Source organism: Salvelinus sp. IW2-2015, unplaced genomic scaffold, assembly GCF_002910315.2.
Source record: "Salvelinus sp. IW2-2015 unplaced genomic scaffold, ASM291031v2 Un_scaffold3406, whole genome shotgun sequence".
NCBI classification, from domain to species: Eukaryota; Metazoa; Chordata; class Actinopteri; order Salmoniformes; family Salmonidae; genus Salvelinus; species Salvelinus sp. IW2-2015.
Genome location: NW_019944686.1, coordinates 135 through 27086, shown reverse-complemented (window position 1 = coordinate 27086; position 26952 = coordinate 135). Strand labels below are relative to the sequence as shown.

Sequence of the window (26952 nt, the reverse complement as noted above, 5' to 3'; positions counted from 1 at the left end):
GTCTACTTCCCCTATAGAACACATGTCTCTTCCCCTATAGAACACATAGTCACTATCCCCTATAGAACACATGGTCTCTTTCCCCTATAGAAACACATGGTCTCTTCTCCCTATAGAAACACATGTCTCTTCTCCTATAGAACACATGGTCTCTTTCCCCTATAGAACACATAGGTCTCTTCCCCTATAGAACACAGTCCACTACCCCTATAGAACACATGTCTCTTCCCCTATAGAGACACAATGGTCTCTTCCCTAAGAACACATGTCTCTTCCCCTATAGAAACCATGGTCTCTTCCCTATAGACACATAGTCACTACCCCATAGAACACATGGTCTCTCCCTATAGAACACATGGTCTCTTCCCTATAGAACACATGGTCTCTTCCCCCATAGAACACATGGTCTCTCTCCTATAGAACACATGGTCTCTTCCCCATAGAACACATGGCAAGCAGCATCCCATATCAACTTTGCTGTCCTCCTCTAGTATTCACAACAGCCAGCCATATTATTAGAATAATAGAGACACTATGGTAGATTGGAGGCATGGTGGTTCCCATCATAACAACAATAACTTACGTAAATGTGTGCAACTGAAAAAAGGGTGGAACTACACCTGTTCGTTATACCTGTCTAACTAGATCACCCTGCAATAATCAAATGACAAGGGCTTGCCACAACATGTTCCGGAATAGTCTTATTTCAGAATCACATTTCCTTCCCCAAGCAATCCTCATACCTCACAATCTGTAATTGCAACAATGGATTAGAGTGGTAGCCTATGTAATACAGGTCAGTAGTAGTAGTAGTATCATGTCTATATAATAACAGAGTCAGTAGTATAGTAGTAGTAGTATCATATCTATATCATAACAGAGTCAGTAGTAGTAGTAGTAGTAGTATCATATCTATATAATAACAGAGTCAGTAGTAGTAGTAGTATCATATGTATATAATAACAGAGTCAGTAGTAGTAGTATCATGTCTATATAATAACAGAGTCAGTAGTAGTAGTAGTAGTAGTATTATATCTATATAATAACAGAGTCAGTAGTAGTAGTTAGTATCATATGTATATAATAACAGAGTCAGTAGTAGTAGTAGTAGAGTATATGTCTATATAATAACAGAGTCAGTAGTAGTAGTATCATATCTATATAATAACAGAGTCAGTAGTAGTAGTAGTAGTAGTATCATATCTATATAATAACAGAGTCAGTAGTAGTAGTAGTAGTAGAGAATATCTATATAATAACAGAATTCAGTAGTAGTAGTAGTATCATATGTATATAATAACAGAGTCAGTAGTAGTAGTAGTATCATATATATATAAAACAGAGTCAGTAGTAGTAGTATCATATCTATATAATAACAGAGTCAGTATAGTAGTAGTAGTAGTATCATATCTTATAATACAGAGTCAGTAGTAGTTGTAGTATAGTAGTATCATGTCTATATAATAACAGAGTCAGTAGTAGTAGTAGTAGTAGTATCATATCTATATAATAACAGAGTCAGTAGTATAGTAGTATTAGTATCCTGTCTATATAATACAAGTCATAGTAGTAGTATCTATGTATATATAACATCTCTCTCTCATGTGTTCTATAGGGGAAGAGACCATGTGTTCTATGGGGGAAGAGACCATGTGTTCTATGGGGGAAGAGACCATGTGTTCTATGGGGGAAGAGACCATGTGTTCTACGGGGGAAGAGACCATGTGTTCTATAGGGGAAGAGACCATGTGTTCTACGGGGGAAGAGACCATGTGTTCTATAGGGGAAGAGACCATGTGTTCTATTGCTGTGCTTCTGCTAAAGGGTTTCTGTCTACAGAGCTGCATATCTCAGACCGAAATAAAAATTAAATAGCATAAGTGTGTGTGTGCGTGCGTTTGTGTGTGTGTAGATGTATTTAACTATACTTTTGGGGACTAGACTAGAAGTCCCCACAAGAATAGTTAACAAACAACTAGGGACATTTTGTTGGTCCCCACAAGGTCAAATTCTATTTCTAGGGGGTTTTGGGTTAAGGTTAGAATTAGTGTTAGGGGCTAGGGTTAGGGTTAGGAGCTAGAATTAGGTTTAGGGTTTGGAGCTAGGGTTAGGTTTTGGACTAGGAGCTAGTGTTGGTTTTAGGCTTAGGGTTAGGAGTTTGGGCTAAGGTTAAGGTTAGGGTTAAGGAAACTAGTATTTTGAATGGGACTGAATTTTGTTCAAGGTTCGATTCAACCTCTTATCAAATGAGCCTGCACGGAAACATGCTCTTATAGATCTGATCTCACGGACGACCTTTGACCTGACCCCCCCTGTCCTAACTGATTGGCCTTTTAACCCTGAATGACCCTTCCTCGTATACTCACAACCTACTTTCTGAAAGAAACCTTTCGTATATGGTCCAGTGCATGCCCACGCTTTGGGTCCACTTTTCCCCACCCCCCCACCATCAATTGCTACATTGTCTTTGAAGAGGTCACTGTCAGCAAACAGAGATTACTGATGTCTCATAGACAGATGGTGGCGGTTTGGTGTCAAAGATCAGATCAGTTTACTTCCAACGCAATTATGATAAACTCAACTAACAATACTCTCTTTATTAAAAAAGAATCCATTAATTATAAACATAACAGTTGACAGCGTCCCCCTCCACCGCCCCCCACAGACCTTTCTTATTGAAAATTAAACAGTGAGTTAAAGCTCTCTGACCTGAGTGACATTACAGTTGGAGTCTCAATAGGTTCCAAGAGGATAACAATTTCTGGTGATCCTCGTGAAGATATGTGCCTATTGGTTCGTTGCTGCCTAGTCCTGGCTTTGACGATTCTTTGTATTTTGCCTTCTTACCTATATATATATACAGTGGGGAGAACAAGTATTTGATACACTGCCGATTTTGCAGGTTTTCCTACTTACAAAGCATGTAGAGGTCTGTCATTTTTATCATAGGTACACTTCAACTGTGAGAGACGGAATCTAAACAAAAATCCAGAAAATCACATTGTATGATTTTAAGTAATTAATTTGGCATTTTATTGCATGACATAAAGTAATTTGATCACCTACCAACCAGTAAGAATTCCGGCTCTGCACAGACCTGTTCGTTTTTCTTTAAGAAGCCCCCTGTTCCCACTCATACCTACTGTATTAACTGCACCTGTTTGAACTCGTTACCTGTATAAAAGACACCTGTCACACACTCAATCAAACAGACTCCAACTCTCCACAATGGCCAGAACCAAGAGAGCTGTGTAAGGGCATCAGGGATAAATTGTAGACCTGTACAAGGCTGGGATGGGGCTACAGGACATAGCCAAGCAGCTTGGTGAGAAGGCACAACTGTTGGCACAATTATTAGAAAATGGAAGAAGTTCAAGATGACGGTCAATCACCTCGTCTGGGGCTCCATGCAAGATCTCACCTCGTGGGGCATCATGATCATGAGGAATGTGAGGGATCAGCCCAGAACTACACGGCAGGACCTGGTCAATGACCTGAAGAGAGCTGGGACCACAGTCTCAAAGAAAACCATTAGTAACAACTACGCCGTCATGGATTAAAATCCTGCAGCGCACGCAAGGTCCCCCTGCTCAAGCCAGCGCATTGTCCACGGCCGTCTGAAGTTTGCCAATGACCATCTGGATGATCCAGAGGAGGAATGGGAGAAGGTCATGTGGTCTGATGAGACAAAAATAGAGCTTTTGCTCTAAACTCCACTCGCCGTGTTTGGAGGAATAGAAGGATGAGTACAACCCAGAACACCATCCCAACCGTGAAGCATGGAGGTGGAAACAATCATTCTTTGGGGATGCTTTTCTGCAAAGGGGACAGGACGACCGCACCGTATTGAGGGGAGGATGGATGGGGCCATTATCGCGAGATCTTGACCAACAACCTCCTTCCCTCAGTAAGAGCATTGAAGATGGGTCCGTGGCTGGGTCTTCCAGCATGACAACGACCCGAAACACACAGCCAGGGCAACTAAGGAGTGGCTCCGTAAGAACAATCTCAAAGGTCCTGGAGTGGCCTGCCAGTCTCCAGACCTGAACCCAATAGAAAATCTTTGGAGGGAGCCGAAAGTCCGTATTGCCCAGCGACAGCCCCGAAACCTGAAGGATCTGGAGAAGGTCTGTATGGAGGAGTGGGCAAAAATCCCTGCTGCAGTGTGTGCAAACCTGGTCAAGAACTACAGGAAACGTATGATCTCTGTAATTGCAAACTAAGGTTTCTGTACCAAATATTCAGTTCTGCTTTTCTGATGTATCAAATACTTATGTCATGCAATAAAATGCAAATTAATTACTTAAAAATCATACAATGTGATTTTCTAGATTTTTTGTTTTAGATTCTTCTCTCACAGTTGAAGTGTACCTAGAAAAATTACAGACCTCTACATGCTTGTAAGTAGGAAACCCTGCAAAATTGTCATGTATCAAAATACTTGTTCTCCCCACTGTATATACTTTTTTTTTTTAACACTTTTGATGCTTTGCATTTTCTCCAGAATCAGGTGAGACAACATCCCAGGTGAGACAGACAATCCCAGGTGAGACAACATCCCAGGTGAGACAACATCCCAGGTGAGGACAACATCCCAGGTGAGACAACATCCCAGGTGAGGCAACATCCATAACATCCAGGTGAGACAACATCCCAGGTGAGGCAACATCCCAGGTGAGACAACATCCCAGGTGGACCAACATCCCAGGTGATTGAGGTATTGAAGGTCCTGAAGGCTAATTCTTGACTTGTCATGTGGACTCTGCATGCTATTCTGATGGATGTTCCAGGTGAATTATAACCTACCAGTCTAGTCATGGTATCTGTCTGGTGAATTATAACCTACCAGTCTAGTCATGGTATCTGTCTGGTGAATTATAACCTACCAGTCTAGTCATGGTATCTGTCTGGTGAATTATAACCTACCAGTCTAGTCATGGTATCTTCTGGTGAATTATAACCTACCAGTCTAGTCATGGTTCTGTCTGGTGAATTATAACCTACAGTCTAGTCTGGTATCTGTCTGGTGAATTATAACCTACCAGTCTTAGTCATGAAGCATTACTGATGGCCTCTGTTGAATCTGTAATGTTATTCCTGCCCAGCCATAGCTATGCTGATAGAACCAGGTGAGACGTGAACCAGGTGAGACGTGAAACAGGTGAGACGTGAACCAGGTGAGACGTGAACCAGGTGAGCCGTGAACCAGGTGAGACGTGAACCAGGTGAGACGTGAACCAGGTGAGACGTGAACAACAGGTGAACGTGAACCAGGTGAGACGTGAACCAGGTGAGATGTGAACCAGGTGAGACGTGAACCAGGTGAGACGTGAACCAGGTAACACGTGAACCAGGTGAGATGTGAACCAGGTGAGACGTGAACCAGGTGAGACGTGAAGCAGGTGAGACGTGAACCAGGTGAGACGTGAACCAGGTGACACGTGAACCAGGTGAAGACGTGACCACCAGGTGACACGTGAAACAGGTGAGAACGTGACAGGTGAGACTTGAACCAGGTGAGACGTGAACCAGGTGAGACGTGAACCAGGTGAGACGTGAACAGGTGAGACGTGAACCAGGTGAGACGTGAACCAGGTGAGACGTGAACCAGGTGACACGTGAACCAGGTGAGACGTGAACCAGGTGAGACGTGAACCAGGTGAACGTGAACCAGGTGAGACGTGAAAGACCAGGTGAACACGTGAACCAGGTGAGACGTGAACCAGGTGAGACGTGAACCAGGTGAGACGTGAAGCAGGTGAGACGTGAACAAGGTGAGAACGTGAACCAGGTGACACGTGAACCAGGTGAGACGTGAACCAGGTGAGACGTGAACCAGGTGAGACGTGAACCAGGTGAGACGTGAACCAGGTGACACATGACCTCGTCCCCAGGCTCAGAGCGAGATGGCTGGTGGATTTGATTTATTTTTATTTATTTAACCAGAAGGGCTGATTGACATTTGAAATCTCTTTTTCAAGAGTGTCCTGGTGAAGATAGGCAGCACCAAGTCATTACACAATTACAGACAGACAACATCAACAACTACAGATACCCTAGTAAAAAAAAATGAATTCACAAGAGTATAACAAAATCATAACACAGCTAATTAAAAACATTGACAGGTCAGGGAATCAGCCTCAAAAACACCAATCGGGACAAGTTCTTCCAGTTTAAAAGTATTTTGTAAGGCGTTCCAAGCTGATGGCGCAGAGTACATAAAAGCCCTTTTACCAAATTCAGTCCGGACATTTTTTCATCAGGATAAAGTCCTGCGAACGAAGAGAGTACCCACCACATTTCTGAACAATAAAAATGCCCAAATAAAATGGTAGTAAACCCAAAATGGCTTTATAAATAAAAGTACACCAGTGACTGAGCCTACGAGTGACTAGAGAAGGCCAGCCAACCCTGGTATACAAAGTGCAGTGGTGCGTAAGGGTTTTGCAGTTTAAAATACATCTCAATGCTCCATGGTAAAGAGTGTCAATTGATCTGAAACACTGAGCGGAAGCATTCATATATAAAATATCCCCATAGTCTAGTAAAGGCATAAATGTAGCTGATACTAGCCTCCTTCTGGCTTCAAAAGAAAAACAGACCTAATTCCTGAAATAAAATCCCAATTTCAGCTTCAATTATTTTGTAAGTTGTTGAATATGCAATTTAAAAGAGAGGCCGTCATCAATTAAAATTCCAAGATATTTATATGAGGTCTCAATCTCCTTGCCCTGACAGGTAGTAATAGGTGAAAGGTTCAGAGGTCTATTTCTTGCTTTAGAAAACACCATTAGTTTTGTCAGCATTGAAGAAAAGCTTCAATTGTTGAACAGTATAAAAAGCAGTTTTCATGTTCTGGAAAGCTTTTGTGAGAGACGAGGCACAACAATAAATAACAGTATCATCAGCATGAAAGTGAAGTTCCGCATTTTGCACATTTTTGTCTAAATTATTTATATAAATAGTGAATAAGAGGGGACCAAGTACAGAGCCCTGGGGCACACCATTACAGACAGACANTTTTTGTCTAAATTATTTATATAAATAGTGAATAAGAGGGGACCAAGTACAGAGCCCTGGGGCACACCATTACAGACAGACAATTTAACAGACATAAGCCCATCACATTGAGTGCACTGAGTTCTATCAGACAGATAGTTAGCAAACCATACAACTGCATGCTCCGCAAGACCTATGCTCGACAATCTCTGCCTCAGTATAGCATGATCAACTGTATCAAAAGCCTTAGAGAGATCAACAAAAAGTGAGACACAGTGGTGTTTTTTGTCAAGGGCTTCAGTGATATCATTGAAAACCTTCATGGCTGCTGTAATTGTGCTGTGCTTCTTCCTGAAGCCCGATTGGTACATTGATAAAATAGAGTTAGTATATAAAAACTCTTTTAGCTGTTCACTCACAAGGGTTTCAAGTATTTTCACCAGGGGTGACAGCTTTGAGATTGGCCTATAATAATTTAAAAGAGTTGGATCTCCCCCTTTTAAAAGTGGTAGGACAAATGCTAATTTCCAGATCTTTTGAATTTCATTACATTCCAGGGTTAGATTGAACAGATATGTAAGTGGTTCAGCTATGAAATCAGCTACCAGATTTAAAAAGCAGGGATCCAAAAGATCAGGACCTGCAGGCTTTCTCTGATCTAAGGATTTCAGGTCTTTATGTACCTTCTGCACTGAGAATGGCAAAAAGCTAAAAGTTTGACCAGCTCTCACTGGTTCATCCACACAGGGTTGTACAGCGACAGAGGACACTGAATCAAACAGCCTACCAGATGATACAAAGTGCTCATTGAAACAAATCAGCATTTCAGTTTTGTCATATACATCAACAGAGTCCTTCAATACACATGACGGTAATTCATTAACATTACTGTTAACAACAATAGACTTAATAGCCTTCCAAAACTGTCTAGGGTCATTCAGGTTATCAGTGGTAACAGACATAAAATATTCAGACTTCCTGAGAAGAAAATAACACTTTTTTCATAACGGCCTAAAAATAAGCCAATCAGCATCAGAACATAATGTCCTTGCTTCAGCCCAGGCTAGATTACGGTCGTGAATAATACAAGACAGCTCAGAAGAAAACCATGGATTATCCCGCCCTTTAACCCTGAACCTGTGGAATGGGGCATGTTTGTTCACTATTTGGAGAAAACCATGGATTATCCCTCCCTTTAACTTTGAACCTGTGGAATGGGGCATGTTTNACTATTTGGAGAAAACCATGGATTATCCCTCCCTTTAACTCTGAACCTGTGGAATGGGGCATGTTTGTTTACTATTTAGAGAAAAAAACATCATGAAAGAATTTCCAGGCAGTTTCCACATCAGGAATAAGATCAATATTGCTCCAGTCAAAATTAAACAAATCATGAAAGCCTGCTCATTAAAACTCTTAACATTTCTCTCATGAATAAAGCGTGGGTTTATCTTAGGAACCTTAGTATTTCTAACAGCAACAACAGCACAATGGGTCACTTAAATCATTACAGAAAACACCAACCGCATAATATTTATGTGGAACATTTGTCAATATCAAATCAATCAGGGTAGTTTTCTCTGGACGTTTGAGATTTGAGATCAGATTAGCTGAGGCATAACCTGTCACAGCCTGCTCACCTCAAAACCAGAATGACAAGAAAGTAATCCTGCTACCACAGTAAACCAACATTGAGTAATGCCTTTTAAGTGCATTAGGCCTATTTGTTGGTTCTCTAGTTCACCAATATCAGCATATGTCTAAAAGTAAACTGACCTCTGTCTTTCAGCTCGTTTGTCCTCAATATCACTGCAACTGCCTGTCACAATGCCAGTATAACGGCCGTGTTAATTGTGTGACGGCTTAAGCGTGTTCGTCTGTGTATTTATTAAGTGTGTAGGTCCCTACAGTGTATGTCGGTGGTACTCATCGTGCGGCCCGCAGTCTGTATGTGGCCCGCGAGCCCTTAAATTCCGGCTCGCAGTAATACAATAACAATGATACAATTTCAATTCAATGCTTTAAAAATAGCTTCAAAATAGAATCCGCACTCTGTTCATACCTGACAGACAGTTTGTTAACTTCACAAAACTCAGAGCACTCACCACATCCAACCCAGACATACTGCAACATTTTAGCTATGATGCATTTGTGCGTGTGTTGGAAGAGTTGAAGATGGAGTTTGAGTCAAGATTCAAGGATATCTTGGAGTACAAAGAGTTTTTCAACTTCATTGAGAACCCCTTTCATGTGCCAGTGTCATCCCTGACCCCTAGTCATCACAGCCCTTTGTCCTGACCGTGCTGGAATAGAGAGTGAGATAGTGGAACTGCGGGCAAATGACACATTGCAAGGTGAACTAAGATCAGGTGTTACCCATTTCTGGAGCAGTGTGCGCAAAAGGTGACATCATTTTTTGTCAGCACTTATTCACGTGAAGAAACGTTTTCAAAACATTTTTTATTTAACCAGGTAAGTCAATTAAAAACATGTTTTATTTAACCAGGTAAGTCAATTAAAAACATGTTTTATTTAACCAGGTAAGTCAATTAAAAACATGTTTTATTTAACCAGGTAAGTCAATTAAAAACAGATTATTATTTAAAATGACGGCCTACCCCGACGACGCTAGGCCAATTGTTCAAGCGCCCTATGGGACTCCCGATCAAGGCTGGTTGTGATACAGCCCAGGATTGAACCAGGGTCTGTAGTGACACCTATAGCACCGCGATGCAGTGCCTTTAGACCGCTGTGCCACTCGGGAGCACAACAATGAACATTGTGAAACAAAAGCAGAGAAACAGACTGACCTGGAATGGCTCACAAGGATGGCAACAACAGACTATACATTTAGAATGAGTTATATTTCGCTCATCCAACTACTGAGATAACCCTTAATAGGGGTCTTATACATGCGATGTAGCCTATTTGATGTGTGTATGTATATACGTGTGATGTGCTGTACATCAAATCAATTACATGTGCTCTGTTGCTCTGACGTTGCTCTCAAATTGATAATGGATCATATTGGAAGGAAAAGTACTACAAATTAAAGATCTGTGAGTCCCACTGAATGATCGTCTCAACCCAAAGTGGCTCCCACTTACAACAAAAAAAAGTGCGTAAAGCTGGTAAATATGCACAAGGCATATATAGCCAATGAGAGAAATCCCATCTAGCTAGTAACATAAGAATTTCGCTGCACCTGCTGTAACACCTGCAAATCTGTGTTACGCAACCAAACAACTTTGATTTGATCTAACAAAACAGGGATGATGATCCTAAGTTCTGGATTCATAAAACGTTGAAATCGTCACAGATGCTCAATGGAAGAAAAAAAAAGAAGCCATAAAATTCACTTCCATAGCTGAGCGAGAGTTTTCTGTTATTGTTCTGTCATACGGCCCTCAGAGTAAGACCGTATTGTAGCACTGACAAATCTCCCACGTGTTTTCCCAGTCCTTTCTTAAGTGGTATACCGGTATGTGTCATGGGTCGGTGATGTGTCATGGGTCGGTGATGTGGAAAAGGGAAACTAGGTGAGGGAAGTAGTCGCTATTCTAGTACCTCTTTCACAACTATAGGAGCATAGAAATAGAATGAATAGAACAGGCTTGGAGGCTCTAACCCTGGTGATATGACCGGTAACCTCATGGGTACACTCTCAGACACTTCTATGATTGCCCCCATTGAGAAGTAACCACTAGTACCTATTTCAGAACAATAGGGCTGTGTCTCATTACATCCAACTTTTTCCCTACTTAGGGCCCGATTACGATTTAGATATTGATACCTTTCCTACGCAAGCCTTTTCTAGGCAAGCCTTTCCTAGACACGCCTTTCCTACACAAGCCTTTCCTACACACGCCTTTCCTACACAAGCCTTTCCTACACACGCCTTTCCTACACAAACCTTTCCTACATACGCCTTTTCTTCACAAGCCTTTCCTTCACAAGCCTTTCCTACACACGCCTTTTCTACACAAGCCTTTCCTACACATTAGCCTTTTCCATTCACACGCCTTTCCTACACACGGCCTTTCCTACACAAGCCTTTCCTACACAAGCCTTCCTACACAAGCCTTTCCTACACAAGCTTTTCCTTCACAAGCTTTCCTTACACTTCTGCCTTTCCTACACACGCCTTTCCTACACAGCCTTTCTACCAAGCTTTCCTACACACGCTTTCCTATAACAGCCTTTTTACATACGCTTTCCTACAAAGCCTTTCCTACACACGCCTTTCCTACACAAGCTTTTCCTACACACGCCTTTCCTACACAAGCCTTTCCTTCACACCCTTTCATTCAAACGCTTTTCTAACAAGCCTTTCCTTCACTGCCTTTCATTCAAACGCCTTTCCTACACACGCCTTTTCTACACAAGCTTTCCTTCACACGCTTTCATTCAAACGCCTTTCTAACAAGCTTTCCTACACAAGCCTTATCTCACACGCCTTTCCTACACAAGCCTTTCCTACATACAGCTTATTAATACAGTGTATCTGTAGACACACCTCCTCCACACCTTCATTAATATGGTGTATCTGTAGACACACTTCCTCCACCACCTTCATAATATGGTGTATCTGTAGACACGCCTCCTCCACACCTTCCATTAATATGGTGTATCTGTAGACACGCCTCCTCCACACTTCATTTATTTGATCCCCCCAAACCGAATAGCGGGTAAATAGTATTATTTTCTCATGCTTAAGTTCAAGGTCAGAAATACGCATAGAGAGAAAAGAGATAAAAAGGGATTTACGTTCCATATACTCGCCCTTACCCGGGTCGGAATCGTCTTAGTGCGCTACTGAAGACATGGCCCATTGGACTACAGTCAAAAGTCAGTGCACTATATTGGGTTATAGGAGCCATTTGGAACACGACTGGGATTGCTAATTAAGCAACCAGGCACCTCGGGGGGGTTGTGTATATGGCCAATTCCACGGCTACGGATGTTTAAGTACGACGCAACGTGGAGGCCTGGACACTGCCCTTAGCCGCGGTATATTGGCCATATACCACAACCCCGAGGTGCCTTATTGCTATTTATAAACTGGTTACCAATGTATTAGAGCAGTAAAAATCAAATGTTTTGTCATACCATGGTATATCGTCTGAAATAGCATGGCTGTCAGCCAATCAGCATTCAGAGTTGAACCCCCCCAGTTTATAATTGTGAATACTTCCTCTATTGTACTCACAGCTGAGTGCACTGTTCAACTGCACCATATTTAATTGTGAACGTAACTACCGACCATCTGTTCAGAGAGTTTCTGATAGATGGGGAGGATATAATCGGTTCATTGCGGTAAGGTTATATGTCCTTAGTGAGTACTGTACATTAAAAACAAACACACATTTGTGCAAGTACTGAGCACGAATTTTGTGTCTTATTATGAGGGGATTCAAACGAAAGGCTCTGGGATGGCCTGGGTGCCATGTTGTGTAGGAAACTATGCAGATGACTGTGGCTCAGACATCTGAGTAAAACCACTGGTGAAACTAAACCATTATCACTGAAGGACCACTGACTGACCACTGTGTAAAGGTCAAATTACTTCGAACCCATGAACACAGAACAACACACAACATCATATTTTCAAATATATATTTTTTATTATTAAAGATAATATATAAAAAAATTGACGTGAATGCAAAAGCTGATAATAAATTAAGCTCTGTTTGCAGACACTGGGGAAGGAGGGAGGAAGGGGGGGGGGGGGGTCATCCTCAGCAGGCCATCTGTTAAGAGGAGGGGGGGGGGGGGCAGCAGGAGGGAGTGGTTGGAGGGGGTACCCTAGCTTCCACTGGGACGTCTGTCCTAAAGACAGCTGAACCAAATCCCACTGCACCAGCTGTGGGGAATTAAGGCTAGAATAACCAATGGGGAAGAAGACAGGACCCCTGGAGCAGTTTCACTGCTTAACAACAATAAAGGCTGTCTTGTCAGAGTCAGACACACATGGACGCATAGTGGGTTCTCCAAACGCACGTCCTAAATGCCACCCTATTCCCTATATAGTGCACTACTTTTAACCAGAGCCCTATGCCACCCTATTCCCTATATAGTGCACTACTTTTAACCAGAACCCACAGGGACTAGGGTGCCATATTGGATACAGACCCAACTGTCTCTGAGCTGTTCTTAACCGTGTTGCATCGTTGACTGTGGGTGTCAACTGGTGATCTACACGTCATTGTTCAAAAGATGCAGATTATTCATATCAGAGAGGAACTGTAAACACTCCGCTGTTGATACAGTACACGTACATCCCTGCGTCGAGCACGTGAGACACCTAATAAGTGTCAGCAGTTGGAAGCCTGCGCCAAGATTTCATCTCCCTGTTGGGGGAAACACAAAATACATACCGTTAGTGCACATAGCCATGCTCACAAATAAATTAACAATCCAACTGACGATCAAATTAATATATTCAAAATGTCCTAGTTTCACTTTTGCTTTCGATCGTCATAAATGTAATAACACGAGGTTAATATGGCCGGAAACAGAAGATAAGTATAGAAATCACTCTGCCTTGATTATAGGAGACATTCCTTCTTAAATCACGTTTAGGATATCTCAACATGTTTTGATCACAGAGGGGAGTTAGTAGGATTTATGTGTGGATGTTGAAATGTTTTGTTCTACAGTACGCAACAGCAGCAGGCCTTCCTTATACAGATGTAGGATTTTAATTTGACCCAGTTTGCTACAGCAGGAAAATAATCCTGCAGCTACAGGAAAGGTGAATTATTTTGTGAATTATAATTAATGGATATTTTTTGTAGGAGTTGATATATTTTTTGTAAGGGCAAATCAAGTCTGACATTTTAAAGTGGAAATTAGAAACTTTATAAGCTTTTTTAAAGCTTGAATAGACAAAAAGGAAGATGATCAGCAAAAAAAGGGTGATCAAATTAAGATCCTACATCTGTAGACCAGAGCTTCTGGTCTAAAGTAGTGCACTATATAGGGAATAGGGTTCCATAGGGTTCTGGTCTAAAGTAGTGCACTGTGTAGGGAATAGGGTTCCATAGGGCTCTAGTCTAAAGTAGTGCACTATATAGGGAATAGGGTTCCATAGGGTTCTGGTCTAAAGTAGTGCACTATGTAGGGAATAGGGTTCCATAGGGTCTGGCTACAGTAGTGCACATTATAGGGAATAGTTCCATAGGGTTCTGGTCTAAAGTAGTGACTAATAGGGGCCCATTTGGATGCGTCCCAACGATAAAGCAGATAACCAACACAAGGTGAGGGTTACTTACACGTTGGCACAACCAGGCACAATACTCCTCTGATGCTGTGTTTGTCAGACTGAATTTCCTGAGGAAGGCCGGAAATTTCAGCATTTTTCTGGAGCGCTTTGACGTAGGGCTAAGAGGATGAAGGGAGAGAGAGAGAAGGAGAAGGAGAGAGAGAGAGAGAGAAGAGAGAGAGAGAGAGAGAGAGAGAGAGAGAGAGAGAGAGATTGGTGAGTAACAGAACACACCCAAAGACAGTGGAGGAAGTGCAAGCATGTTAGGATTTGCCGTTGAGACATTGTGTGGTGAGGCAGTATTATTAGCAGTCTGTCTATTAGTGTCATCGCTGACTGTTTCAGCCTGGATACTGGTCACCATCTATGGGGCAAACAAAAAATGTGTTTCAAATATCCAGACTCCTCTCTTATGACACTGAGGATAGGCATGCTGGCACGGAGGGTAAGCATGAGGAATTTCAAGATTTAAGTGAACAGTGAGGTGTGTGGGTGTGTGTGTGTGTGTGTTGTGTGTGTGTGTTGTGTGTGTGTGTGTGTGTGTGTGTTGTGTGTGGTGTGTGTGTGGTGTGTGTGTGTGTGTGTGTGTGTGTGTGTGGGTGTGTTTATGTTTTTGCAGATAATACTATTCTACAGTTCACTAGTTTACTACAGAATTATATAGTACATTCTGTGGATTCATTGTAAGTACTTGTATTCTATGGTAAGGTTGAGTATTCTATAGTAAAACTGCAGTATCTATAGCAAACTGAGTATTCTATAGTAAAACTGCAGTATTCTATGGTAAGTTGTGTAGTATCTATAATAAACTGTGCTAGTATTCTAAGTAAGTACTGTTGTACTATAGTAAACTGTATTCTATAATAATACTGTAGTATTATATAGTAAGTACAGAAGTATTTATAGTAAGTACGTAGTATTCTATGATACACTGAAGTATTCTATAATAAACTATAGTATTCTATAGTTAAGACTGTAGATCTGAATAAGACTACGTGGTATCCATGGTAAACTATAGTATCTATAGTGCACTGTAGTACTCTATGTAAGTCCATTCTAGTAATTTTTTTTTTTTTTTTTTTTTTTTTTTTTTTTTTTTGTTTTTTCTTTTTTTTTTTTTTCTATAGTAACCGGTAGTATTCAATAGAAACTAGATTCTATAGAAGTACTGGTATACGATAGAAAGAACTTAGATTCTATAGTAAGTACTGTAGTAGTCTAGTAACGTACGAAGACCTAGTAGAACAGAGTACTACATAAGTACGTAAGATTGCTATCTAAACGGAGTATTCTATAAAACGTACTGTAGTACATAGTAAGTTACTGTAGGATACCTATAAGTAAAAGGTGGTATCTATTCGGTAAGTACTGAGTATCTAAGTAAATCGTTAGTATTTCTATAGTATGATATAGTGTAGAGTATCTAAATAACTGTAGATTTCTATCAGTAACTACTGTATGTATCAAGTAAAGAAGTCTTATAGAGGTAAGTATAAATTCTATAGTAAGTACTGTAGTATTCTATAGTAAACTGTAGTATTCTATAGTAAGTACTGTAGTATTCTATAGTAAACTGTAGTAAACTGTAGTAGTAAACTGTTGTATTTTTTCATGTGGGTCAAGTGAAGAAGGCTCACCATTCTGCCTGTGAGGAGACCTGTGTCTGTCTGTTAGCCTCCACTCTCTCCTCCTCTTCTTCCTTCACCTCCTCCTCCTCCTCTTCTTCCTTCTCCTCCTCCTCCTCCTCTTCTTTGCTCTCAGGTATGTAGTCCCAGAGGCGTGAGTTGACCCACAGCGCCTCCTGAAGGCTGAGGCCACGCCCTACACAGGTGGTCTGGCGGCACAGCGGGCAGCATACGGTGAGCATGTCACTCTTGGGCAGGGACATGGTCTCTAAGCAGGTGGCACAGAAGGTGTGTCTACAGTGGAGCACCCGGGGGATCCGGTCCTGACGGGAGTAGGGCTGATAACACACCCCACACTCCCTGTCCTCACACAGAACCATGGCCGGGCCGGACAGCGATAGCTGGACCTGGACTGGAAGAGCCTGGGTTGAAGCAGCAAGACTATAGCACTGGGTTGGCAGGCCGACCTGGCTGGAGGAATGGAGGCCACGAAGGCTTATCTGGAGGTGACTAGGCAGTAGGCCTGACAAGGATACCTGGACCTGAGAAAGCCTGGTCTGGAGGGGCCTGGGTATAGGCTGCAGAGACTGGAGCACTGGGTAGAAGGGCTTGTCCACGAGATACTGGAAATCTAACTAGTTACTGGACACCTAACTAGATACTGGACACTTAACTAGGCAGGTATTAAACTAGGTGGGGAGAAGACACAGATTACCTGGCTGAATGGGTCTGTGTGTCTGTCTGTGTGTCTGTCTGTCTGAGAGGAAGAGGAGCCGCTGGGGATATGGAGGTACTGCTGGGCCGGCAGAAATTGGGCTAATGATTATTGTGTCCCAGTTTGTTTATTTTGTTTTGCAGTTCTTCTCTGTTCTTCTCTCTGTGGTTAAAAATATTCCAATACAGCTGTATCAGTCATTATATCCTTTACATTCAGAGATATACAAAATGAGTGACATACATTAAAAGTGTGTATGTCCATAAACAGTTACAAAACGTTTTAGGTTAACTGGTTTAAGAAGTGGTCACTCTCACATAAAACGTTAGTTATTTACAAGTTCTCGCTAATACATTTTCAAGGTTTGATCTTCAAAATTCAATTAGCTAATTAATTGTTACAAAAAAATATATATCATGACCATTTCTGTTCAAAATGAACATCACGCAATAAGATGAAACTACTAAATCAATAAAAAGGTTACTTTTAAAATCAAATGTACTTACAGTAAATTATGGAGGAATATTCCAGGTGGTTAAAGTGATGGTCCTGTAGTTGTTATATGATAGAGAGATAGAAACAGAAAGACAGACTCTACTGCCTGACTCCTTTTCAAAGTGTCTGTGTGTTGAGGGGGCAGTTTTGGGTTGTCTCTTTTCTAAGGGCAGGCCCAACCGGCACAGCAGCTGTGGCAGCCAGGGGATGGCCTGCCTGCCTGCCTGTGTGAAGGTTTACTAGCAGCCCGGAGGGGAGGAGGGGTGACTGGGCTCAAAGCTGTCTGACTGGCTGGGAGCTCACTTCCTTTGTTTAGGGTGCCTGACAGTGGGTGGTGGAGGGGGAGGGAAACCTTTTTGAGTGCAATACTTACTGTTAAATTCTAATCGTTTTTGTGGTTGTTGTTTTGTGTTTTTAATTGTTTATTAGTCTTGCTTTGGCAATGTAAACATATGTTTCCCATTCCAATAAAGCCCATTTCAATTGAAAGAGAGAGATTATTTCACCACTATGGCCTATTTATTGCTTTACCTCACTAATCTTACTACATTCGCACACACTGTATATAGATTTTTCTATTGTGTTATTGACTGTACGTTTGTTAATCCCATGTGTTGTTTGTGTCGCACTGCTTTGCTTGATCTTGGCCAGGTTGCAGTTGTAAATGAGAACTTGTTCTCAACTGGCCTACCTGGTTAAATAAAGGTGAAATAAAAAAATAAAAAATTACAGTCAAACATAAAAGCTAAAAAAAATTGGCCCTAAGTCCAAAGACCTCTTTCCTCTATCTGCAGCAGAAATTGGGCTGATAATTATTGTGTCCGAGCTTGTTTATTTCGTTTTGCAGTTCTTCTCTCTGTGGTTAAAAATATTCCGATACAGCTGTATCAGTCTTTATATCCTTTACATCGTTTGAGATGAACCCATGAGTCTGATTTATGTCGTATCGGGACTGAAAAAGCAGGGCTCGTCCGGGATTTGAACCCGGGACCTCTCGCACCCAAAGCGAGAATCATACCCCTAGACCAACGAGCCACGATACAACTATGAGAACATTTTACAAGATATAGATTGCTATACTTATAATACATATTAAGCCTGCTTGGATACCACATATGGCACGGATTGGATACCACAAATGGCACTATTAAACAACATCCGCAGATGTCACGGGGAACGCATAGTTAACGTCATTTGGATTTAGCAAACGTTAAAGAAAAAAGAAGGGCTCGTCCGGGATTTGAACCCGGGACCTCTCGCACCCGAAGCGAGAATCATACCCCTAGACCAACGAGCCACGTGCACTGGCAGGTGACATTTTACGTTATAAATTACTACAATACAACAAACCATTATTCTAAATCTACAATTCCGAGTATATAAAGTATTTATAATGCGCCAGGTAACTAGCAAATTTGCTTGTTGCATTGTTGCATTGTTGCATTGCTTGTTGCATTGCTTGTTTGAGGATGGACTAATGTGTTACCGAAACGTTTGCGCCTTTGCTGGCTAGCTAACTAACTTAGCTAACGTTATCACATACGTTACGGTTAGCTTACATGCCAGCATAGCTAACGTTACAACTCACAACTTGGGTAGCTAACTAGCTACTGTAGCTAGCTAACTTTCCTACCAGAGATAGCTAGCTAACGTAATTATTGGTAAAAGGGGACATTTTGGTGGTAAAAACGTTAGCTATTTCGGCTAGGAAAAAAAGTTGTTATATCCCAGAATGCCCTGCGGGGAAACGAACTGTAAACACAACAGTTGTTAGCTAGAGCTCACTAGCTGCTATCTAACGTTACGAGGCCTTGCTATTCCTGTGAGTATAATGTTGATTATCTCATTGTTCACGTGTACGTATCAGCAAATTAATATAATATCCTATTTACATGGATGTTTGACTACGCATACACGTTCAATTCATAGCTAGTTTAGTGTCTCTAGCTTTGTCATCAACCGTTAGCTAGCTAACCAAGTTGCTAGCTCGTTAGTAGCTAACAAGCGAATGTAATGCTATCCTGTCCTTGATTTACTTAGCTAGCTAACGTTAACGAGTGCAAAAAAAGCTGCATTGTTTGGCAAGCTAGCTAGCTGACAGTCAATAAATGTAGATACAATCTGGTTGGCTAACAAGTTTGTTGACAAGCTGGCGTGGTGGTCTGCATGATAAAAACACTCTGCAGACAGTACTGATGATGGACTGCTAACTAGCTAACTGTTAGCTATCTAACTTTCGCTCATGTAAGTGAATTTCAAAGTAGCTTCCCAGTCCTAATCATGAGTCATACATTCATTGTTTTATTTACAGAGACCATGTAGCTAAGTGGATGCCGGTTAGAAGCCAATTACTCGAGATGGATGCCTTTTTGGGATCTCTGCAAGACCATGACGTGAGGTGAGAGGAGATACGAGCAGCTACCTTTAAGTTCTAATAGGAGTAACTATGCATTGGAAGATATCTATATATATATTTTTTTTTTTAAAGACTTCAGCATTTCAGAAAATAAATGTTGTCCTGCTGCGTTCTTCCAGCTCAGTCCTGACGTCCTGTGAGCCCGAGCTGCAGGAGCTGATGAGACAGATAGACATCATGGTGAACCATAAGAGGACAGAGTGGGAGGCAGAGATCCATGCCATGGAGTTGCGTCTGCACAGCGGAGAAGAGGAGCTCCTTTCAGCCAGAAACCTCATAGACCAAAAGAACTCAGAGGTACAGTTGTGCATAGATATATTGTTGTTGTTACTGTACCATTTGTATTTATTTTCAAACAATACAAAAAAACACATACAAACAACATTATACAAATGCAGACAACGACATCACCCATCCCCAGACTCACCCTGCTCACACCCCCATCTCCAGCGCCGTATCACTTTTCGCCACATTGCCTCAAACTGCACCATCTTGTTTCTCTCTGTCGCCCACGCACTTTCAATTTTAAGATAATAAAGCATTTGACCTTTCCATTTTGTTAACAATGGAGGATTGGTTCATTTCCAGTTTTAAGTATACCTTTTTTCAAGAGGATTGACAAGAAAAGTATTGCACAACCCATCAGGTATCTCACTGCACCCTCACATGCCATGTCTTGATAAATATGCAAACAGACGGATTCAAAGTGAATTTACATTGTAATACTTCTGACAGCCAATTTTCTAAATCCGCCAATAACTTTTGGACATTATAGAATTCCCAGAATGCATGGATTATTGAGTCATTGTTTTACACTTAAGACATGACTCTGCCGTTGTGCTGTTGAATTTGTGAATTTTGTCTCTTGTATAATACACTGACTTTACTAAACATTAGGAACACCTTCCTAATATTGAGTTTCACCCCCCCCCCCCCCCCCCCTTGCCCTCAAAACAGCCTCAATTCGTTCGGTCGTGGACTTTACAAGATGTCGATAGCGTTCCACAGGAATGCTGGCCCATGTTGACTCCAATGCTTTTCCACAGTTGTGTCAAGTTGGCTGGATGTCCTTTGGGTGGTGGACCATTCTTGATGCACACGGGAAACTGTTGCGCCTGGCACCTACTACCATGCCCCGTTCAAAGGCGCTTAAATCTTTTGTCTTTCCCATTTACCCTCTGAATGGCACACATACACAATCCGTTGTCTCAATCCGTGTCTCAATCATGTTAAACACTATTATTGTCCATACAACTTATTATGTGACTTGTTAACCACATGTTTACTCCTGAACTTATTTAGGCTTCCCATAACAAAGGGGTTGAATACTTAATGACTCAAGACATTTCAGCTTTGCATTTTTTATTATTTTGTAAAAATAAAAAACATAATTCCACTTTGACATTATTGGGTATTGTGTGTCGATCAGTTACAACATCTCAATTTAATGTATTTTAAATTCAGGATGTATCACAACAAAATGTGGAAAAAAGTCAAGGGGTATGAATACTTTCTGAAGGCAGCATATATAATCTCTGTTTTAACTCCTGATGTCTCACTCCTTGCCTTTTATACCCTGTGGAAGATGTACAAAGTGACAGTGGCTATAGTTTCACTGTTAGACCTGCAGAACACTGGCTGTCGGATGTTGAAAGTGGTAGTGGAGAAAGAGCTGATGCAGGTGAACTAGTCCGAGAAGCTATGCGGAAGTAGGATTGCAAAACTCTCTTAACTTTCCCCAAATTCTCCAGTTTTCTAGAAATCCTGGTTAGAAGATTATTGTAATTAGGAAGGAATAAGCAAAAAATAAAAAATACATTGGAAACCTTCAAACAGGATTTCTGGAAAAGCTGCAAATTTGAGGAAAGTTATCAGATTTTTGCAACCCTTTGTGTGAGGCAAGCTTTTCTGCTGCATGTAATGTGAGCATTCAGCTTTCCGTCAGTCTCCATCAACTACAAGTGCGGGACCTAAAACTGAGCTTGAATGATAATCGTCCAAATGAAGCACGCTAATGGAATGAACTGCAAAGGCTGTCATGTTGTTGGTGAGAACTTACACTAGAGATGGATCCGATACATCAGACACAACATTGGAACAATTCTGTGTCTACCAAAAAAAAGTTTGTTTTTAAATTTAACATGCATTTCTGCATGACAGTGTTTGTTCCTAAAGTGTGTTTTGTAGCTACGAATGCAGCCTGCCTACCGGTTTCTCTTGACACTAGACCTTATTGCCTGTTTACCTGCCCACAGGTGGGGTTGCTCCGCAAGCAGCTCAATGAGGTCCAGACAGGGAAGCAAGAGCTGGTCATTAAATATGAGGAACAACTGCAGCGTGTCAAAGACGAGGTACGTTAGCGAGCGCTTTAGTGCAACACAAAGACGGTGTCAGTCTGTCCGTCTGTCAGTCAGTCAGTCTGTCTACCTATCTGTACAGTCCATCTGACTATCTATCTGTCTGTCTACCTATCTGTCAGTCTGTCTACGTATCTGTCAGTCTGTCCGTCAGTCGTCTACGTATCTGTCAGTCTGTCCGTCTGTCTGTCTACCTATCTGTACAGTCCGTCTGACTATCTGTCCGTCAGTCTGTCTACCTATCTGTACAGTCCGTCTGACTATCTATCTGTCCGTCAGTCTGTCTATCTATCTGTACAGTCCGTCTGTCAGTCAGTCAGTCTGTCTACCTATCTGTACAGTCCATCTGACTATCTATCTGTCAGTCTGTCCGTCTGTCAGTCAGTCAGTCTGTCTACGTATCTGTACAGTCCGTCTGACTATCTATCTGTCAGTCTGTCCGTCAGTCTGTCTACGTATCTGTACAGTCCGTCTGACTATCTATCTGTCCGTCAGTCTGTCTACCTATCTGTACAGTCCGTCTGACTATCTATCTGTCCGTCAGTCTGTCTACGTATCTGTACAGTCCGTCTGACTATCTATCTGTCCGTCAGTCTGTCTACGTATCTGTACAGTCCGTCTGACTATCTATCTGTCCGTCAGTCTGTCTACCTATCTGTACAGTCCGTCTGACTATCTATCTGTCCGTCAGTCTGTCTACGTATCTGTACAGTCCGTCTGACTATCTATCTGTTCGTCAGTCCGTCTACCTATCTGTACAGTCCGTCTGACTATCTATCTGTCGTCAGTCTGTCTACCTATCTGTCAGTCCGTCTGTCAGTCAGTCAGTCTGTCTACCTATCTGTACAGTCCATCTGACTATCTATCTGTCAGACTGTCCGTCTGTCAGTCAGTCAGTCTGTCTACCTATCTGTACAGTCCGTCTGACTATCTATCTGTCAGTCTGTCCGTCAGTCTGTCTACGTATCTGTACAGTCCGTCTGACTATCTATCTGTCCGTCAGTCTGTCTACCTATCGTTACAGTCGCTCTGACTATCTATCTGTCCGTCAGTCTGTCTACGTATCTGTACAGTCCGTCTGACTATCTATCTGTCCGTCAGCTTGTCTACCTATCTGTACAGTCCGTCTGTCAGTCAGTCATCGTTCTACCTATCCGTACAGTCTCATGACTATCTATCTGTCAGTCTGTCCCTCTGTCAGTCAGTCAGTCTGTCTACCTATCTGTACAGTCCGTCTGACTATCTATCTGTCAGTCTGTCCGTCAGTCTGTCTACGTATCTGTACAGTCCGTCTGACTATCTATCTGTCAGTCTGTCCGTCAGTCTGTCTACGTATCTGTACAGTCCGTCTGACTATCTATCTGTCCGTCAGTCTGTCTACGTAACTGTACAGTCCGTCTGACTATCTATCTGTCCGTCAGTCTGTCTACCTATCTGTACAGTCCGTCTGACTATCTATCTGTCCGTCAGTCTGTCTACGATCTGTACAGTCCGTCTGACTATCTATCTGTCCGTCAGTCTGTTCTACCTATCTGTACAGTCCGTCTGACTATCTATCTGTCCGTCAGTCTGTCTACCTATCTGTACAGTCCGTCTGTCAGTCAGTCAGTCTGCTACCTACTGTACAGTCCGTCTGACTATCTTCTGTCAGTCTGTCCGTCAGTCTGCTACGTATCTGTACAGTCCGTCTGACTATCTATCTGTCCGTCAGTCTGTCTACCTATCTGTACAGTCCGTCTGACTATCTATCTGTCAGCTCTGTCCGTCAGTCTGTCTACATATCTGTACAGTCCGTCTGACTATCTATCGTCAGTCTGTCTACGTATCTGTACAGTCCGTCTGACTATCTATCTGTCAGTCTGTCGTTCCGTCTGTCAGTCAGTCGTGTCTACCTATCTGTCAGTCTGTCCGTCTGTCCGTCTGTCTGTCTAACTATCTATCTGTCAGTCTGTACGTCAGTCTGTCTACGTATCTGTACAGTCCGTCTGACTATCTATCTGTCAGTCTGTCCGTCTACCTATCTGTACAGTCCGTCTGACTATCTATCTGTCAGTCTGTCCGTCAGTCTGTCTACGTATCTGTACAGTCCGTCTGACTATCTATCTGTCCGTCAGTCTGCTCTACCTATCTGTACAGTCCGTCTGTCAGTCAGTCAGTCTGTCTACCTATCTGTACAGTCCATCTGACTATCTATCTGTCAGTCTGTCCGTCTGTCAGTCAGTCAGGTCTGTCTACTATCTGTCAGTCTGTCCGTCTGTCAGTCTGTTCGTCTGTCTGTCTGACTATCTATCTGTCAGCTTGTACGTCCTTGTCCGTCAGTCTGTCTACCTATCTGTACAGTCCGTCTGACTATCTATCTGTCCGTCAGTCTGTCTACCTATCTGTACAGTCCGTTTGTCAGTCAGTCAGTCTGTCTACCTATCTGTACAGTCCATCTGACTATCTATCTGTCAGTCTGTCCGTCTGTCAGTCAGTCAGTCTGTCTACGTATCTTACAGTCCGTCTGACTATCTATCTGTCAGTCTGTCCGTCAGTCAGTCAGTCTGTCTGACTATCTATCTGTCAGTCTGTACGTCTGTCCGTCAGTCTGTTCACCTATCTGTCAGTCTGTCCGTCTGTCTGTCAGTCTGTCTACCTATGTGTGTGTCTGTCTGTCTGTCTGTCTGTCTGTCTGTCTGTCTGTCTACCTATCTGTCCGTGTGTCTTTGCTCGAGATTAGAGCACCAATAATAGCCATTTTCCGTATGCTCAAGGTGCTTACATAGTAAAGGGGAAACCCAGTCTAGTATGTACAGAGAGCTGCATGAATCAAGCCGCACCATTCCCATGTCTCCTCTCTCTCTCCCTCCAGTTGTCTAAGCTGAAGCACAGCTACCAGAAGCTTCAGAGTAAACAGCTGAAGGAGTCTCGTGAAGGAGCCAAGAGCCGCGAGGAGGACCGGACAGAGGTGACCCGCCTCAATGGAAAGATAGAGGTACGGTGGGGTTCTTCTCTCAGGAGCTATGGACCAGTGTTACCGGTGGACGTACAGATGTAGCTCCTGGACTACAGTATGTAGCTCCTGGGGACGTACAGTATGTAGCTCCTGGGGACGTACAGTATGTAGCTCCTGGGGACGTACAGTATGTAGACATTTTTGTCAGAGGAGTGCTCATCAGTTGGACCTTTTTTTTATTTCCTAATGAATAACATTATATTGGACAAGAAGGACCTGATCTCAGATCAGTGCTACTTTGAGGAGCTTGATACATATTGCCCTGGATGTTGCCTTTGGCGCCCTCTGCTGGTCCCTAGCTGTGTGTTCATCCCTGACCTCTGTGTTGTGTTGTTCCCCCCTGACCTCTGTGTTGTGTTGACCCCTGACCTCTGTGTTGTGTTGACCCCCTGACCTCTGTGTTGTGTTGACCCCCTGACCTCCGTGTTGTGTTGACCTCTGTGTTGTGTTGACCCCTGACCTCTGTGTTGTGTTGACCCCCTGACCTCTGTGTTGTGTTGACCCCTGACTCTGGTTTGTTGACCCCTGACCTCCGTTTGTGTGACCCCTGACCTCCGTGTTGTGTTGACCCCCTGACCTCTGTGTTGTGTTGACCCCCTGACTCTGTGTTGTGTTGTTCCCCCCTGACCTCTGTGTTGTGTTGACCCCCTGACCTCTGTGTTGTGTTGTTCCCTCCTGACCTCTGTGTTGTGTTGCCCCTGACCTCTGTGTTGTGTTTCCCCCTGACCTCGTGTTGTGTTGACCCCCTGACCTCTGTGTTGTGTTGACCCCCTGACCTCTGTGTTGTGTTGACCCCCGACCTCTGTGTTTGTGTGACCCCCTGACCTCTGTGTTGTGTTGTTCCCCCCTGACCTCTGTGTTGTGTTGACCCCTGACCTCCGTGTTTGTGACCTCTGTGTTGTGTTGACCCCTGACCTCTGTGTTGTGTTGACCCCCTGACCTCTGTGTTGTGTTGACCCCCTGACCTCTGTGTTTGTGTTGACCCCCTGACCTCCGTGTTGTGTTGACCCCTGACCTCCGTGTTGTGTTGACCCCCTGACCTCTGTGTTGTGTTGTTCCCCCTGACCTCTGTGTTGTGTTGACCCCTGACCTCTGTGTTGTGTTGACCCTCTGACCTCTGTGTTGTGTTGACCCCCTGACCTCTGTGTTGTTCCCCCTGACCTCTGTGTTGTGTTGACCCCTGACCTCTGTGTTGTGTTGACCCCTGACCTCTGTGTTGTGTTGACCCCCTGACCTCTGTGTTGTGTTGACCCCCTGACCTCTGTGTTGTGTGACCCCTGACCTCTGTGTTGTGTTGACCCCTGACCTCGTGTTGTGTTGACACCTGACCTCTGTGTTGTGTTGACCCCCTGACCTCTGTGTTGTGTTGACCCCTGACCTCTGTGTTGTGTTGACCCCCTGACCTCTGTGTTGTGTGACCCCTGACCTCTGTGTTGGTTGACCCCCTGACCTCTGTGTTGTGTTGACCCCTGACTCTGTTGTGTTGACCTGACCTCTGTGTTGTTGACCCCTGACCTCTGTGTTGTGTTGACCCCCTGACCTCTGTGTTGTGTTGACCCCTGACTCTGTGTTGTTGCCCTGACCTCTGTTCCCCGACCTCTGTGTTGTGTTGACCCCCTGACCTCCGTGTTGTGTTGACCCCTGACCTCTGTGTTGTGTTGACCCCCTGACCTCTGTGTTGTGTTGACCCCTGACCTCTGTGTGTGTTGTTCCCCTGACCTCTGTGTTGTTGTTGCCCCCTGACCTCTGTGTTGTGTTGACCCCCTGACCCTCTGTGTTGTGTTGACCCCCTGACCTCCGTGTTGTGTTGACCCCTGACCTCTGTGTTGTGTTGACCCCCTGACCTCTGTGTTTGTTGACCCCCTGACCTCTGTGTTTGTGCCCCCCTGACCTCGTGTTGTGTTGACCCCCTGACTCCGTGTTGTGTGACCCCTGACCTCTGTGTTGTGTTGACCCCCTGACCTCCGTGTTGTGGTGACCCCCTGACCTCTGTGTTGTGTTGACCCCTGACCTCCGTGTTGTGTTGACCCCTGACCTCTGTGTTGTGTTGACCCCGGACCTCTTGTGTTGTGTTGACCCCTGACCT

At 43.2% G+C, this 26952-nt stretch overlaps 2 protein-coding genes and 2 non-coding genes across 5 annotated transcripts; 1 reads left to right on the top strand and 3 right to left on the bottom strand.

The window, feature by feature from the left end:
- Positions 1–12598: 12598 nt before the first annotated feature.
- LOC112075797 (uncharacterized) lies at positions 12599–17338 on the bottom strand. 2 transcript variants are annotated; one of them, XM_070441070.1, is made up of 4 exons: positions 17106–17338; positions 15901–16751; positions 14274–14382; positions 12599–13349 (listed from the first exon to the last, which is right to left on the bottom strand). In XM_070441070.1, the coding sequence occupies exons 2-4, from the start codon at positions 16266–16268 to the stop codon at positions 13314–13316; spliced, it is 513 nt and encodes a 170-aa protein (XP_070297171.1). In that variant the 5' UTR covers positions 16269–16751; positions 17106–17338; the 3' UTR covers positions 12599–13313. The 2 variants fall into 2 exon arrangements, with proteins under 2 accessions (XP_070297171.1, XP_023998498.1); XM_024142730.2 differs by having other exon boundaries at positions 15901–16765; positions 17110–17338.
- Positions 17339–18061: 723 nt separating this feature from the next.
- On the bottom strand, positions 18062–18133 carry trnap-ugg (transfer RNA proline (anticodon UGG)). Its single transcript has one exon. It is a non-coding gene; the product is annotated as a tRNA-Pro (tRNA).
- cep63 (centrosomal protein 63) lies at positions 18120–24896 on the top strand (the record flags this gene model as incomplete). Its single annotated transcript, XM_024142732.2, has 6 exons — positions 18120–18409; positions 19410–19496; positions 19634–19811; positions 21100–21195; positions 21770–21865; positions 24723–24896. Coding segments are annotated over exons 2-6 (612 nt in total), but the record flags the coding sequence as incomplete, so codon positions are not given.
- trnap-cgg (transfer RNA proline (anticodon CGG)) lies at positions 18324–18395 on the bottom strand. The gene has a single exon. It is a non-coding gene; the product is annotated as a tRNA-Pro (tRNA).
- Positions 24897–26952: the final 2056 nt, after the last annotated feature.